Source organism: Mesoplodon mirus, assembly GCF_964341445.2.
Source record: "Mesoplodon mirus genome assembly, chromosome: 19".
Classification (NCBI taxonomy): Eukaryota; Metazoa; Chordata; class Mammalia; order Artiodactyla; family Ziphiidae; genus Mesoplodon; species Mesoplodon mirus.
In genome coordinates this window covers 34,154,308-34,171,438 of record NC_138995.1, presented here as the reverse complement: position 1 = coordinate 34,171,438, position 17,131 = coordinate 34,154,308, and the positions used below count along the sequence as shown (strand labels likewise).

General features: G+C 42.1%; 1 protein-coding gene across 3 annotated transcripts in view; it reads left to right on the top strand.

Annotated features, from left to right (window-relative positions):
• The first annotated feature begins 5,007 nt into the window (after positions 1–5,007).
• The window catches only part of HEATR3 (HEAT repeat containing 3), a 36,839-nt gene continuing 24,715 nt past the window's right edge, over positions 5,008–17,131 (top strand). For all 3 annotated transcript variants that reach the window (XM_082606789.1, XM_082606788.1, XM_082606790.1), the window contains exons 1-7: positions 5,008–5,323; positions 5,467–5,639; positions 7,395–7,482; positions 9,395–9,507; positions 11,735–11,844; positions 14,306–14,446; positions 15,952–16,229. In XM_082606789.1, coding sequence (XP_082462915.1) covers positions 5,189–5,323; positions 5,467–5,639; positions 7,395–7,482; positions 9,395–9,507; positions 11,735–11,844; positions 14,306–14,446; positions 15,952–16,229 — 1,038 coding nt within the window. In that variant the 5' untranslated portion in view covers positions 5,008–5,188. The remainder of the gene's footprint in view (positions 5,324–5,466; positions 5,640–7,394; positions 7,483–9,394; positions 9,508–11,734; positions 11,845–14,305; positions 14,447–15,951; positions 16,230–17,131) is intronic.

Below are 17,131 nucleotides of genomic sequence, written 5' to 3'. Positions count from 1 at the left end.
CATGTACTTGGAGAGGTTTTCAAGGATTTCCTGATGCCAGGCTACTTGGAATCCATTGGCTCCAAGAAAACTTTTGTTACAGTTCCAAAGATTTTTCATACCTTTACTTCTAACAGAACAATTCATTTTCCAAAAAAGTCTGTGCTCTGGTTGAAATGGCCCAAGGATCCTTGCCAGGTTAGCCTCTCATCACAAGCACCCTCACTCTCTCATACGCTCTTGCACACTGTTAGGAAATTACTGTTGAGTCTAGTCCTCTAACTTTACAGGTGGGGAAGACAGTCTTAGATTTTCAAAGTGACTTTACTCTACGTCCCCATGACTTACTGAAGACAACTAACACCAAGTCTCTTGACTCTGATTGAAAGGATGTTTATGTGTGTGTTGAACTTAAGTCATGAGCCATTATAATGGTATGGTTAAGAATGTAGACTCGGGCTTCCCTGGTGACGCAGTGGTTGAGAGTCTGCCTGCTGATGCAGGGGATGCGGGTTCATGCCCCGGTCCGGGAGGATCCCACATGCCGCGGAGCGGCTGGGCCCGTGAGCCATGGCCACTGAGCCTGCGCGTCCGGAGCCTGTGCTCTGCAACAGGAGAGGCCACAACAGTGAGAGGCCCGCATACCGCAAAAAAACAAAAACAAAAACAAAAAAAAACCCAATTAAAAAATGAGCAGAAGAACTGAATAGACATTTTTCCAAAGAAGACATACAGATGGCCAACAGGCACCTGAAAATATGCTCAACGTCATTAATCATCAGAGAAATGCAAATTAAGACCACAGTGAGATATCCCCTCACACCTGTCAGAATGGGCTATCATCAAAAAGAACACAAATAACAAATGTTGGCGAGTATTGGAGAAAAGGGAATCCTTGCACACTGTTGGTGGGAATGTAAATTGGTGCAGCCACTGTGAAAAACAGTAGGGAGGTTTCTCAAAAAACTAAAAATAGAACTACCATATGACCCAGCAATTCCACTCCTGTGTGTATATATAAATATATATATTTAGAGAGAGAGAGTGCGCGCGCAAGCGTGCTAGTTGAAAAAGATACATGCAATGTATCAATGTTCATAGCAGCATTATTTACAATTGCCAAGATACAGAAGCAACCTAAGTGTCCATCAACAGATGTATGGATAAAGAAGATGTGGTATATATATACAATGGAATACTACTCAGTTATAAAAAAGAATGAAATTTTGCCATTTGCAACATGGATGGACTTGGAGGGTATTATGCTAAAGTGAAATAAGTTGGACAGAGAAAGACAAATACTGTATGGTATCACTTATATGTGGAATCTAAAAATTAAAATAGTGAATATAACAAAGAAGAAATAGACTCACAGATACAGAGAACAAACTAGTAGTTACCAGTGGGGAGAGGGAAGGGGGGAGGGGATTAAGAAGTACAGACTACTAGGGACTTCCCTGGCTGTCCAGCAGTTAAGACTCCTTTGCTTCCATTGCAAGGGGCATAGGTTAGATCCCTGGTTGGGGAACTAAGATCCCGCAAGCCGCAAACCATGCGGTGTGGCCAAAAAAAGAACACCAAACAGTACAAACTACTATGTATAAAATAAATAAGCTACAAGGATATATTATACAACACAGGGAATATATTTTATATAAATTATAATATTTTAAAACTAATGGAATATAACCTTTAAAAATTGTGAATCAATCACTATGTTGTACACCTGAAACTTACATAATGTACATCAACGATACCTCAATAAAAAAAAAAAGATTGCTAGGTTAGGTATGAAATTGGTTATGTCCTACAAGTCAATGAAATTGTATTCTTTTTTTTTTTTTTTTTTTTTTTTTTTTTCCCCCGTACGCGGGCCTCTCACTGTTGTGGCCTCTCCCGTTGCGGAGCACAGGCTCCGGATGCGCAGGCTCAGCGGCCATGGCTCACGGGCCCAGCCGCTCCGCGGCATATGGGATCCTCCCAGACCGGGGCACGAACCCGTATCCCCTGCATCGGCAGGCGGACTCTCAACCACTGCGCCACCAGGGAGGCCCGAAATTGTATTCTTTGAGGTTATATTTTCTACTAGACAGAAATAATTTGCTTCTCAATAGGACAAAATCATTTGCAATTTATCAATCTATAAATTATATCTAACTTCATAGAGTCTAGGCCAATAAGCAAATAGTCACTCAACAAAAGTACATTTCTCTGATTCTCAACCTAGGGCAATACTGCTGCCCAGGAGACATTTGTCCTCTGAGGGGCAAAGTCATCCCCCCTGCTTAGAACCTCTGGTGTAGATTTGCACTGTACAAAACGGTACACGGAGGGCTGAGGATAGAATATCTGCTGGGACAGGAGGACAACAGGCCAGGCCCCACAGGACAGCCATCTTTTTGTTTTACATCTCCTATCCCACAATGAGTCTGTAACACTCAGAGGAACTGGAAGTAGATCTGAGACTGTGTATCAGGAAAATGGAAATAATTAATGCCAGGGTGTACTGGGGAAGCTTGCTGAGCTATACAGCCCCCAGGCCTGGGTAAAGGAAAGTCCAAGGGAGTTTCTGTGGTGAGTGAGGAGGCTCCCCGGCAAGAGATGAGGTGTTGGAAGCATGTGGCAGGGTGCTGTGGCCGCACAGGTATGTCATGTAAAAGTCTGAGCCTGATTCTACCTGGTTCAGTTATGCACCTACAGGGGACTGTCAAAGGTTTTCAATGAATATTGATCGGAGTGTGTTTTTAGGAAGATTACCCAACAGACGTGTGAAGGGGGAGAAACAGGAGTCTGAGAGAACAGCTAGTTCCTATTTAAAACAAAATTTATCTGCAAATAATTGATTACAAGCATTTTTATTGTCTTGAAAGAGGCTTCTAAGCAATCTAATTCAAAAATTCCCTCTTGACAATGATAATTTGTAGGAAAAGGGGATGGTTGGCTGGATCACTGACATTGATCATGTCAATCATTGCTTGGCTGGATTTTTTTAAATGCCTGGTTAACCTGGATTATTAGACTGGTTAAAGGTCACTGGGCTTCCCCTAAGACTGATGATCTTAGGTGGGTCCTGGAAGAGCTCTTAAGCTCATTAAATAGTTTATCATTCATTTTTAGCAGAAATGTAATTTCTCACAGGAAATAGTAATGAAATAGATCCCATAGTTCTCCCCCGACTAAGGTTTTGAACTATTTTTTCTTGCTCATCCCCACAGTGAGAGAAATAGCAAGAATCTGTTTTGTCTCCCCCTATTCTGTCTAGATTGCATGCCCTGCTCTTTCTTGATTATGTGATCTCTATTCATTTAAGAAATGGCATGCTTATTTTGTGCCAGGTCTTGGCCAGTGTTGGGAAGACAGTGATGTGTGAAAACAGGCAGTCTTATCCTCACAAGGTTTAGTGTGCAGTTGGGCAGAGTATGGGTATAAGAATTGTGTAGAACTATACACAAATTTAAGTTATAACTGTAATTTTGAACTGTGCTTTGAAGCAAAGGAACAGGATATGTGCCATCTCAAGGGAGACCCATCTCAGACTTCAAAATCAGAGGAGGAAAAAAAAAAATCAGAGGAGGCACCTATGAAGAAGTGACTCTTGCATTCACCGTGACAGGGGTGGGGTCTGGGGCTTGTCCAAAGGCCTAAGGCAGAAGAGGCCCTTTGGAGGGCGGCTTAAGGGCAGAATGCAGGAGGTGACGTGAGATGAAGCTGCAGGCCAGGATGAGACACTGCAGCCGGCTAAGATTTTGATCCCCATCCTACGAGAAATGGAAGCCATTGAAAGGGTTCAAGCAAAGGAATGCATATGAGAAAGTTGGAGGGATATTCATTCTGAAAGAAATCACTCCAGCTTCTCAACGGATGGTGAGGGTAGAAAAAGAGAGACCAGAAGGCCATGTGGTCAAGACAAGAGAAGATAGTAGCTTGGACTACGGAGGTTAGGAGATCAGTAGCCAGAAAAGAGAGATCTAGGAAGTAAAACCCACCAACATATATCTGGGGGCTCCAAGTTTTCCTTGTGCCTAAAGTTGGTCTTTGATAGGCCTCAGCTTCTGTACAGCTTCAGCTACACCTCTGTGATTATTTTCCAAAATATGCTATAGTAATTAGTCATTTCCTTTACTAGACAGTCAACTCTTTGAGGGTAGGGTTGCCATGGGATGGAACTTTTCTCCCATACATTGGTGACGTGAAAGCTATATTATCTATTGAGTGCTCCATAAATGCATGTTAATTATAAAGACTACAGGAGATTCTCCTGTACTTTTCCTTCTTTCTGAGTACTTACCACAACTTAATTAAATACTCACATAATTATATATTTAACACATTTCTCACTAAACTGTAAACTCCATAAGGACAAAGACAAATGACAGGGTCCATATCTGTCTTGGTTATTGTTTTATCCCAATGCCCAGCACTGTACCTGGTACTCAATAAATACTTGTGAAAGAATCCTTTTGTTATTTGTTAAATGAAAGTTTCAACCATACATTTATATGGTGCTTATTATGTGCCAGTCTCTGTTCTTAGCATATTAAACACATTAACACATTTATCCTTATAACAACTCCATTACGTATATATTATTGGTATCCCCATTTCACTGATGAGGAAACTGAGGCAGGAAGGTTTAGTAACTTCTTAGGGAGTCCATCAAATAGGGACTTTGTCTATGACAGGAGCTGTGCTAGGCACAAAATAAAATCGTGGTTAATATTTTTTGAGCACCTACTACATACATACATCAGGCTTGGAGTTAGGCGCTTTACATAATATTTTTTAAGCCTCACAATAACCTGGCAAGTTAGGTATCCTTAATCGCATTTGATTATTATGGAAATAAAGGTTTGGCAAGTTCAGTAACGATAAATGTCACTAGCTGGTGGGAGGCGGAGTCGGTTCTACCCTTCAAATCCAGCCTTCCCCTTCCTGAGAAAACCCATAAGACGCGCCCCTCCGCAAGGTCTGGGCCCGCCCAACCTCCCCTCTACGCCTGCGCTCTCCCCGCGCTGGCCTCCACCCCCCTCCGCCGCCAACACGCCACGCGCACGCGCATTGCTTCCCCATGTGGGCTCCGGCCGTCATCGGGCCCAGCTGAACAGTAGTGCGTAGACCCCTAGACTGCAAGATTTTGCTGCCAGCTGAGCAGACTCCACCCTCTTGCTGTTGCCCTCCTCTCTCGGTCTTCCCGCCAGGGCAGTTCACCATGGGCAAGAGCCGGACGAAACGCTTCAAGCGACCTCAGTTCTCTCCTACGGGCGACTGTCAGGCCGAGGCGGCGGCGGCGAACGGGACTGAGCCAGAGGAGGACGACGGGCCAGCGGCGGAGCTGCTAGAAAAAGTGAGGCGAGGGCTCGCCGGGCCGCGCGGGGAAGGGCGGGGGTCAGGCCTCGCGCGGAGCCCCCCGGCAACGCCACACGCCCCTGCCGCCGCGCCCCCGCGCGTGCGCTCTGCTCTCTCTTTGACACTTGTTCTTTCCCGCAGCTCCAGCACCCGAGCGCCGAGGTCCGCGAGTGCGCCTGCGCGGGGCTGGCCCGGCTGGTGCAGCAGCGGCCGGCGCTGCCGGGCCTGGCTCGCCGGGACGCCGTGCGACGCCTCGGGCCGCTGCTGCTCGACCCCAGCCTGGCGGTGAGGGAGACGGCGGCTGGCGCACTGAGGTGAGCAGGGAATGGAGTCCGGGGTGGTGCCTCGGATCCGGGCCCACGGCGTCCAGCTGGCGCCTCCTGTGTGCCACGCACCGTAGCTAATCGGCTTCATCCTCAGTGCACTTGTCTGCGGCAGCTCGGGAGGGCCGGGAACTGCAGAGGCTCTCCTATTTGCAGAGGGGGCATTTGAACTCAGGCTTCAGACTCCGGAGGACCCCAGTATAAATGCCAGTTGTTCTAGGTGCGGTAGATTTTGAGCAGGCAGGACATTGAGCAAGACAGCCAAGATCCCTGCCTTCACAGAACCCGTGTTGATGCGGAGACAGACAGGAAACCAGTAAACAGGTGAAAGCTAACATTAGATCGTAAGTGGTGCTATGGAGAAACCAAGAGGATGATGAGTTGGGGGTGGGAAGTTACTTTAAATTGGGTGATCTTTAGATGACATTTGTGAACTCTAGCCTCCTGGCTCTGGAGGCTAGAGCCAGGCGTGGACAAACAAGGGAAAGAGCATTCCTGACAGAGGGAACAGCAACAGCAGAGGGCTTGGCATGGTTAAAGAATGGGAAGGTAGGAAGGTTATGTGGCCGAATAGAGTGGAGGGCAGGCATTGTAAGAGTTGAGGCTGGAGAGATGGATAAGCATCCGGTGGTGTAGAGCTAAAGGACCTATTCTAAGCAGGAGTGACTGGTCTAATTTACCTTTTCAAAAGGCCACTCTGGTAGCTGTGCAGAGAATGGACTGTAGGGGGGGCAAGAGTAAAGTTAATATTTGTAGCTTTCATAGCTCTGTCTTTATTTATTCTGTTTCATTCATTGATTTAGCAAGTATATATTGAGCGCCTGCTGTGCACCAGGCAGTGGGCTAGGTCGTGGGCATGTGGCAGTGAACAAGACACATAATTTCTGTCCTTAATGGATCTTACAGTATTGAGGGAGGCAGGCATTATGCAACTAATCACACATGTGTGTAATTACAGCCAATGATATTTACAGAAGATGCTATGAGAAGGTATACCTGGGGGTTCAGGGAAGAAAACCCTAAGGGCGTGATGTTTGAGGTGAGATCTGGGGGATGCGTGGGGATTAACCACTTGATGGAGGAAACCATGTGTGGAAAGCCCTCCCCTCCCCCCAAAGCATACACACACTGAGAGCTCTTGGAAGATGGTGAGGCTTCATATCCTGAGTGCCTGGCACACTGCTGTGCACTCAGAGGGGAAGCAATGTCTTTCCAATCAAAATTAAATTTAGTCAGGATTGCTTCAAGGGAATGTCTTTCTCAATAGTCTCACCCTTCCTACCCTGGAAGTCTTGATTCCAAGAAAAGTTCCCTTCATATAAGATCAGGCAGGGGACTTCCCTGGCAGTCCAGTGGCTAGGACTCCGTGCTCTCTCTGCAGAGGGTGCGGGTTCAATCCCTGGTCGGGGAACTAAAATCTCACAAGCCAGGCTGTGTGGCCAAAAAAAAAAAGATCAGGCCATGACTGATTCACATTAAATAGGAGAAGTCTTCCCTCTCCCTGTGTATCGTCTCAGTCCTGAAAACTAAGCTGTTACAAGACAGAGACATCTGTTTACTTCATGTAGAGCAAGGATCAGCATAGGTGGAGATCTGTGGATTGGCTGTGCAGCATCTTACAGGAATCATAAGCGATTTCTTCAGGGAAACCTTAAGTATGGGTAGAAATAGAAATAAACTTGAGCACTTAATATGTTTTGTGACATGTGGTCTGAAAGTAAAACCTGTTTTAAACTTCTTGTGTAGAAATCTCAGTGCTTGTGGTGGTTTCGAAGTTTGTGATGACATGGTGACTAAGGATATCATGACTCCGCTGGTCGCACTGCTGAAAGAGGTATGCCACTTTCCCAGGTCGCTGTTAGTATACACACTCAGACGGTTTGGGGTTTTGTTTTGCCTTTTTTTTTTTTTTAAATAAGTTTATTTATTTATTTTTGGCTGCGTTGGGTCTTTGTTGATGCGCGCGGGCTTTCTCTAGTTGCGGTGAGCCAGGGCTACTCTTCGTAGCGGTGCCTGGGCTTCTCATTGCAGTGGCTTCTCTTGTTGCGGAGCATGGGCTCTAGGTGCGAGGGCTCAGTAGTTGTGGCTCGTGGGCTCTAGTGTGCAGGCTCGGTAGCTGTGGCGCACGGACTTAGTTGCTCCACGGTATGTGGGATCTTCCCGGACCAGGGATCGAACCTGTGTCCCTGCATTGGCAAGCGGATTCTTAACCACTGTGCTACCAAGGAAGTCCCTGTTTTACTTTTTAAGTACTTTGGTGTTGGTTATTTTGTCTTCCCTCAAAACATTCTATAGGAATTGTATTTCTTTCCTGGAAACACTGATCTCATCATGTATACTAGTCTCTAGTTTGTCCCCACTACCTTTATTTAACTGCTCGTTAGAAAAGACCTTCCTAAAACTATAGACTGACTCCTTTAGACTTTAAACTTCATGCGATGAAAATAATTTGTATTTATTGGTTGCTTATTTATGTGCTAGGTGCTGTCTTGTGTATTATTTCACTTATTCCTTGGAGCAGTCCTATTTGGCAGGTATTGTTATTCCTGTTTTACAGATGAGGAAGCTGAAGCACAGACATTAGGAATTTGCTGAGAAGACTAGATTATGTTCTCAGATTTAATCATGCCACCTTTATTGCATGATGTAGTTCAGGGATTAAGGAGCTCTTCCTCCACCATGCCTCTGGTCCACTATTCTGTATTGATGGGTAATTTTCACTTGAGGCCATATAAAGAATATCCAGTTTTGATGAGAGGTGTCAGTCTTGTTCCCTTTAGAACAGTGATTCTACTAGGGATGATGTGCCCTGCAGGGGACATTTAGCAGTGACTGGAGCCATTTTTGATTGTCATGGCTTTGGAGTAGGGGTTGCTACTGGCATCTAGTGGGTAGAGGCCAAGGATGCTGCTGAACACCCTACATTGCGCATGGCAGCCACATGCACCACGGCAAAGAATCGTCCCACCCAAATGGCAATAGTGCTGAGATTAAGAAGCCTGCTTTAGAGGGTGCCGTGGATTGTAGGAGAGGGGCAGAACTGCAGAGTGGTTCAGAGCACCCACTTCGGAGCCAGGATGCCTGGATCTGAATCCCACTTCACTAGATACTAAGCTACACCTTCAGCAAGCTCTCTGTACCTCTGTTTCCTATTTGTAGCAGGACATTAGGGATAAGAGTTCATCTGCTTCATAGGTTTGTGGTGAGGATTAAATGACTTAACAGACATGAAGTGCTTAGAATAGTGCCTTGCACATAGAAGGTACTGTATAGATGTTAGCTCTTATCATGTGTTACTTTTCTTTGCCTTATATACTATCTTTACCACGTTAGATAATATATTTTGTATTGATTTTACATTTTCACTTAAAATGTGAAATGCTTTTTATCCAGTTTGTACAGTGACTTGTGAATCTTTCTTGTCTGTATTTCTTGCCAGAAGGGTGCAGGGTTACAGGAACTGTACTGTTTATGAGAATTTGATGGGCTTGTTAACCACTATTGTTTTTTTTTTTTTAATTTTTATTGAAGTATAGTTGATTTACAATGTTGTGTTAATTTCAGGTGTACAGCAAAGTGCATCAGTTGTACATATACATATATCCACTCTTTATTTTTTTCTTTAGATTCTTTTCCCATATAGGCAACCACTATCATTTTTGATGTTTACTTTTTGTGATTCTTCACTGTCTTTCTGTTTAATTATTCTTTTGAACAAAGTTGCTAATCATGGTATTTGGTTTCAGTGTAGTACTGGACTGGATTCAAATGAGATGTCTCCACAGGAAAAAAAAGATCAGAACAGAAATTCTATTGAAAACATAGCCAATGAGGCCATGAACGTGCTGTGGAATATATGGTAAGATGCTTTCTAGACGCAGCCTCCTGCTTCAGTGCTACTCAGGCTGCTGCTCCCTCTGTTAAACTGCAGAGGAATCTCTGTTCTCTTTGGTAGGCATGTAAATCTGTGATGTTAGTGCTTGGTCGGAGGTCCCATCAAGTGACCTAAGATCAACTGTCCTTCCCAAGCCGTTTTCCTCGTAGCATCACTACGTCCTTTTTTGCTTTACAGCTCTTCTCTCCAGTCATTGCTGCTGACAAAAATAAGAGGAATCATGGCCATTAGTACCCACTGCACCTCCTTCCTCCCCCACTACCCGTGTACCTTAAGGAGCAGTTGTCTTAAAGCCAGCCAGGCTCCAGTGCAGTAGCTGCTTTGGCCTGGCATCTGGAATGAGACAGGGACCACAGACCTCAGTGGGTGCTTCACTCCTCTGCCGTGGCAGGTGCCACTTGACAGGGAGGTAGATGCCCGAGAAGAGCTCCTTTGGTCCCAGTAGGAAGAAGGCCACGCTCCATTCCATCATTGTAACAGTGGCCCGGGGCGGGGGAGGGTGGGAGTAGGGGTGGGGGTGGGTGGGCTTGCTTTTAGGAATGGAGATGGCTGGAAACACAACCTGCATTTTTTTCTATGCCATTTTATTGTCTCACATTTCTAGCCAGATTCTAGCAAGAATCTGTCATTTCCTTATTTTCAGTCAGCAGCGATGATTATTTCTGACCTAAAGCACAGGTACTTCATAGAATACAAGGTTAAGTTGGATCCTAGAAAGCTGCCTACATAGCAATCCAAACTTGCCTATGATTTCTCTCTTTTTTTTTTTAGTTTTTGTTTTTATTTTTAAATTTTTATTGGGGTAGAGTTGATTTACAATGTTGTGTTAGTTTCAGGTGTACAGCAAAGTGAATCTGTTATACATATACGTATATCCACTCTTTTTTAGATTCTTTTCCCATATAGGCTATTATAGAGATATTGAGTAGAGTTCCTTGTGCGCTACACTAGGTCCTTATTAGTTATCTGTTTTATATATAGTAGTGTGTATATGTCAGTCCCGATCCTCCAATGTATCCGTCCCCCCCGTGATTTCATTTTAAACTAGTGGATGCATTCCACCAGGAAAATTGGAGAGATCAGATTTGAGGAAATGCCATATTCAAGCAAGCTAGTGGGTGCTGTTTTTCAGATAACTTTAATATATAAATTGTTGAACTCAGAAATTTAAAAAAAGTTTTCTTTGAAAAGTGCCTGAAAAAGTGGTCTCCACAGTGATCTCTCTTTCCTGAGTGCCCATTATCTTCACACGTTTATGCTTTATTTTCCTGACTATACCTGACTTTACTATGGGCTTCTTGAGGGGAGGTTCATAGCAGTGTTGCAGTAACTAGATTGGATGGATGGATGGATGGATGGAGAGATGGATACACAAACAGAAAATAGTTTCTCTTTAGACAGCAGGATTGAATTTAGTCATTTAGTCAGCTCTGTTAGCTGTTAGTCTGTCATGTGTATATGTGGTATGTCTGGAGGAATATTCTCTGGAACCAGGGATAAAATTATTATAATTAGTTCTGTTTACCCGATATTTAGCATATATGTTAATTAATAACATTGATAACATTAATTCTGATTCTTTTATTAAAAAGTAGTATAATTTCAAAAATATTTATTTTAACAATTTCTCTGTTGCAGACTGCAAATTCGGTTAAAATTATAACAGTCTAGATGGAACGAATGAAATTTTAATTTTGCTTTTCTTTTAAATTTGTACTGTTAGCGTAATAAGTATAAAGGCCTTTTATCCTTACTTTAATTTATTATTACTGTGATATAGTGGAAAGACAAGTAAGCTGGACCCAAAGACTCACCAGTAACAAAGTGTGTGATCTTTGGACAGATCACTTCACCTCTTGGGGTCTGAGTTTCCTTATCCACAAAATGAGGAATTGAAGTAAATGATTTCTAAGCTCTCTTCCATCTTTAACCTCCTGTAAGGAAATTGGCGTGCAGGTAAAGAGATTGGCTAAAAGATCCTACTGTGATGGAAATAAAAATACAGATAGCCAGTTGTGTTCCTGCACAGTGACTATGAACGGGCATTGGTTTCTTCATCTATAAAAATGGTGGGTGTTTGACTACAACTCTTTGGTTCTTTTACAAAGCCTACTTATTTTTTCATGAATTTCTGTGGTTGATAATGTTAAAATGTGAATAGTAAAACTCTTTTTTCCCCCCTTCAATTTAGTGAATGCAGTAGTAGAGCAGTATCTATATTCAACAAAGAAGGGTGTTTGGAGATTATATTAAAGTATTTAAGTAGGTTTTCCACCAATGTTGACCTGGCCATTTCAGTAGGTAAGTGAAGAAAAGTATGTGTGGCCTTATTCAAAATTTTTTATTCAGACATAGCATGTTTATTCTACAGGAGTGATTTTTTTTTCTCATTGTATGTAAATGCATAGCTGAGTTCTATTCTGAATCTTTTAAAGTCTGTGATTAATGCTTTACTTACTCATGTAGTTTTCCTGCTCTTGACCCTGAGAGGGAGGAAAGTAATTATGTGAGCATATGTGGTTTCTAGTATACTACCATTCTTAGAAGGCTTTATTAATTCTTGAAGCTTTCATCTCCCATTTACTGAGAAACAGTAACCCACAACTACCAGGCCTTTGAGCCAAAGTTAATTGGAATGTAGACTTATTTAAATGGCTTGTACCACTATCTCATACTTCCAGAAGAATACTTCTGATAACCTGTGCTTTTTTTGAGAGAGGAAAATAAGTGATTGGAATTTCACATAGGCCTGCTTGCCTTCCAGACAGGGAAAGCAAAGTCTGGCAGCCTCAGCTGCCTTGGCTCCCTTGCCTTCTGTACATGGGGTTAGAGAGCCACCGGGGGCCCTTACTCAGCAGGGGGAGGAGACAGAAACCAGAGGGTGGGTGGCTCAGCAGAACTCTGGGGGCAAGTGGAGAAATAATGGGTGAAAAGCATTTTTTTCTACCCATCATAATATAGGCACCTGGCTGTCCTTTTATTTAACTGTGTATTTCTCCTGGCAAGGACAAGTTTATTCCGCTTACTGAAGTGTATTCCCCTTACCAGTGTTTCTCTTGGCTCTAGTGGAAATAGAACAGAAAAGGAAAAAATAATAGTGGAATAAATACTACTGAGAAAAAATTTTAAATCAGTTTCTCAAAATGGAATCTTTGGCAAAGGGGAGATTTGTGAGTAAATGAGAATTTTAAAAAACAGTCGAGGGCCTCCCTGGTGGCGCAGTGGTTGAGAGTCCGCCTGCCGATGCAGGGGATACGGGTTCGTGCCCCGGTCTGGGAGGATCCCATATGCCGCGGAGCGGCTGGGCCCGTGAGCCGTGGCCGCTGGGCCTGTGCGTCCGGAGCCTGTGCTCCGCGGCGGGAGAGGCCACAACAGTGAGAGGCCCGCGTACTGCAAAAAAAAAAAAAAAAAACAGTCGAACTAGGAAATTGGTAGGTGACTTTTAGTCTCAGAGGACAGTCTTTATTACAATAAGAGAATTTCAGGAAAGTTCATAGCTTTTAAAGGAGAAACTTCACTTCTGTTTTGGAGCCTTAAGTTTTATAGAGTTGGTTATTTATTTAGTTTTTTTCCTAAAGAACTTTTTTAAAGAACTTTAAAAAAATGGATCAGAATAAAATTATTTTGCATTATATAGCAGTGTTTTCCTTGGCACTTACCTAGGTTCATGATTTTTTAAACAAATGTCAAATTACTTTTGTTTTGAAAATCAAGCACAGCTTGAGGGAAATTCTGAGATTCCATACTATGTATTAATATAGCTTTCTTTGAGCTTGTGTTGTCTTAGCAATCACAACTTATCTTGTTTTTTTTGCTAAAGTGAATTTAATTAGTCTCTTAATGAAAAAAGTACTACATTGGGATGGAATATATGTATATGTACATATATACATATATATGGATTTATATATAAATGTATTTTGGAAACCAAAATAGAGCACAGCAATAGCATGTATTTTGACTACTAATTTGGATGGGAACGATCTGCTTTGGAAGTTTTAGACCTGGAAAGAAATGGATTTGTATGGTCTACAGTATCTCAAAGAAAACAAATTTGGGCTTGCTTCCTCATTTGTGCTTCAGTCAGACCTTTCATGCAATCGCAACTTGTTTTTATACTTTCAGTTAATTATTTCTAATTTACAAGTTGTAATCCATTGTCTTGTTCTAATGCCAGAGAACAGTTAAGTGCTAAATAAATCATATGTCTATTAATATTTTACCCATCTCTTAATTTGCTCATATTTTTATATAAAATACTTTTTTCCTTAAATATGTTTCACCAGAAATAACTCTGACTTTTCAGGTCATGCTGAATTTCAAAGAAGCCAGAGTGTTCCCAAACCTAGGGCTTGTCTTTGACAACAGAACTACCCTGAGAGTGTTGTCACTGCACTGGTGTTTGGTCCGCAGGCTGTTTGCTACTGGTCTGTGATGAGTACAGAAATAGAGGCTAAACCTTTATAAATGTTTATAGTAATTCCACATTGTCACGGCGGTTAAGAGGCTTTTAAATTATATTTTATAAAAGTATAGTTTTATAAAGGATTAGAAATTAAGAAAAAAGGTCTTTTATACCTCTGACAGTTTGGGAAGCCTCATTTGCATGTACCATGTTTGAGGGAAAGCGTATATCTCCTACAAAAGCTACCTGTGTCCAAAGAACTTGTAAAGATGCAAATGTTTTTTGATGAGTTATTTTGGTTTAAATTATCCTAGCAGAATTCATTTTTTTCTAAATATTTGATGTTTGTCTCTATAGCATATTGTTTGCAGACGGTGACCGAAGATAACCCAGAGCTACTGAAATCTTTCAGTGCCCCAGCATTGCATGTGCTGGAATCAGCAATGCTTTCACCTGTCAATTCCATGGAATATATTCTATTAAAGACATTGGTGGCAGGTAAAGTTTAGCCATATGTGATAGTGTGCTTTTTTAGTAACTTGTAGCAGGTAAAGATGGGGGACAAAGTTATTCCCCCATTTCACCACATCAGGGCTTTCTGTGCTTAGTCTGTTCTGAAAATTTTAATATTTTAGTGGAGACCCTTAATTCAAGCAGTTCTGCATAGTTTCAAAGCCTTCTAAGATTAAATTTGTTTTTAGTTTAACAAACTACTGTTGTCTGATAAAGAAATGCTGTTGTCAGGACCCCCTCTTATTTATGAACCAGTGAGTTCAGAAGTTGACTGTAGTGTAGGCATCTAAGACGTGACCATTCACTTTCCTATAAGATCTTCACCTGCAATGCATCTCCCCAGAATTTCTAAATACAGAAAGAAGAAATAATCTGATGACATGTCAAGTAGTAGGAAACTTATTATATATTTACCTCTTGCCCTTTGGTCTTCCAGGGGTAACTTATCTTGAGAGGTGGTTTTTTCCCCTAAACTGATAAAATACACATAATATAAAATTTAACATCTTAACCATTTTTAAGTGTACAGTTAAGCAGTGTACATTCGCATTGTTGTTTAACCAATCTCCAGAACACTTTTCATCTTGCAAAATGGAAACTCTGTACACATTAAACAACTCCATTTCCCTCTCCCCTCAGCCCCCAACAGCTGCTATTCTCCTTTCTGTCTCTATGGATTTGACTGCTCTAGTCCTCAAATAGGTGGAATCATACAGTCTTCTTTGTGACTGGCTTATTTCGCTTAGTGTAATGTCCTCAGGGTTCATCCATGTTATAGCATGTGTCAGAATTTCCTTCCTTTTTAAGGCTGAATAATATTCCACTGTATGTATATATGACGTTTTGTTTATCCATTCATCTGTGGATGGACACTTGGCTTGCTTCCACCTCATTGTTGATGAATAATGATGCTGTGAATATGGTTCTACAGATGTCCGTCTGAGTCCTTGCTTTCAATTCTTTTTGAATATATATACCCAGGAATGATTTTTATTTTAACCGTCACATTTTTTTTTTTAATTAGTCTAACTACTTAGTAGTAGCTATTCTAGTTTCATAAGCAAAAAACCAAGAACCTGCTCTCTGGTTGTCCGTGAGACCTTGGAATTTTAGTGCATTCCATTCCACTCTTGGAATATAAGAAGCTGCTTAGGAGAGCAGCTCAGGTTAAGATGAAAGAAAGCCAGGCAACTCAGTTTGTCGTGGTAGAAGAAACTCGATCGGTGTTCTCTTGATCTGTTGCTCTCTGGTGTATCAGAGCAAGGCATTGTGTGCCAAGAAAAGGAGACGATTGTGAAGGACTGCTGTAATAAAGGGAGCTGCCTCAGTGCAAAGCTTTTTGACATTTAATAAAAACTGAACAAAGGCAGTGGGATCGGGATTTTTTGAAATTACACCTGAGCTTAAAGAACCACTCTCATGGAAACTGTATTTAATAAAAGATTTCACAGTTGATTTCTTTGTCCTTATGCTCATTTTTTTTTCCACAGGCACAATTTGGAATCTAAAGGACATTATTCCATCCAAGAGTCAGGCAGAAATCATAAATGCCATACTAAAGATCTTATCTGAAGTTCTGGAAATGGATGCTGGTAAAACAGTTATTCAAATGAAGGAGGCCGAAACTCAAAGGATAAAAACTGCTGCAGAGACTGAGGACACACTACAGAATGTTAATGGTGATGATTTGATTGAGGATGATGAAATGGAAGAAATTCCTCATAGAAGGAAAGTCAGAAGGAAAGCTTTCATTTCAGATTTACTTCCAGTAAGTCGGATTGATGCTTTCAGACATGGATTAATACAGCTATTTTCTTTCAATAGGTATCCTAAGCTTTGTAGGAAAATGTTACAGCAAAGTTAATTATAAAGTGAATTTCAGTTAAAAAAAAAAGTCATGTTTTCCCATTAACTTATAACTCAGAAATCTCCCAAAGGAGAAAAAAAATGTCCTAAGACAAAACTTTTATATAGAGAAGGTTTGAAAGATGCGGTAGACCAGTACTTTTGCAGCACTTCAGAGACATGTGGTCATCTCCCACTTCAGTTACATATTCTCTCCCAGACTGTCTTCAAACTAAAGGAATTTTTACTTTGCTTGAATTGTCCCTTGCATTCTTGTCTCTTTTATTTTAGTGTTTAGCCTTACCAAAGTAGCAAGCCAAACTTTCATTTACCCCCCACTGGCGAGCAGAGGAGGTTGGGTGATTATGAAAATTAATGATGGTTTGTAGTTTTTGCAGACTGGTTTATAGTTTTTGTTTGTTTGTTTTTTTATAAATTTATTTATTTTTGGCTGCATTGGGTCTTCGTTGCTGCACACAGGCTTTCTCTAGTTGCAGCGAGCAGGGGCTACTCTTCGTTGCGGTGCGCGGGCTTCTCACCGCAGTGGCTTCTCTTGTGGAGCACAGGCTGTAGGCACGTGGGCTTCAGTAGTTGTGGCACGCAGGCTCAGTAGTTGTGGCTCGTGGGCTCTAGAGCGCAGGCTCAGTAGATGTGGCACACGGGCTCAGATGGAAGCAGAAAGGAAGATGCTCTCAGAAAAGGCTTTGTGGACAGAACACCTGAGCTGTCTTAAAGGATGGCGTAAGAAACAGCATGGTGAAAGCGGGTTAGTGTTGTTTGAGGGGACTGGCCACAGGAAGACCAGACAGGAGGCTGCTGAAGTCA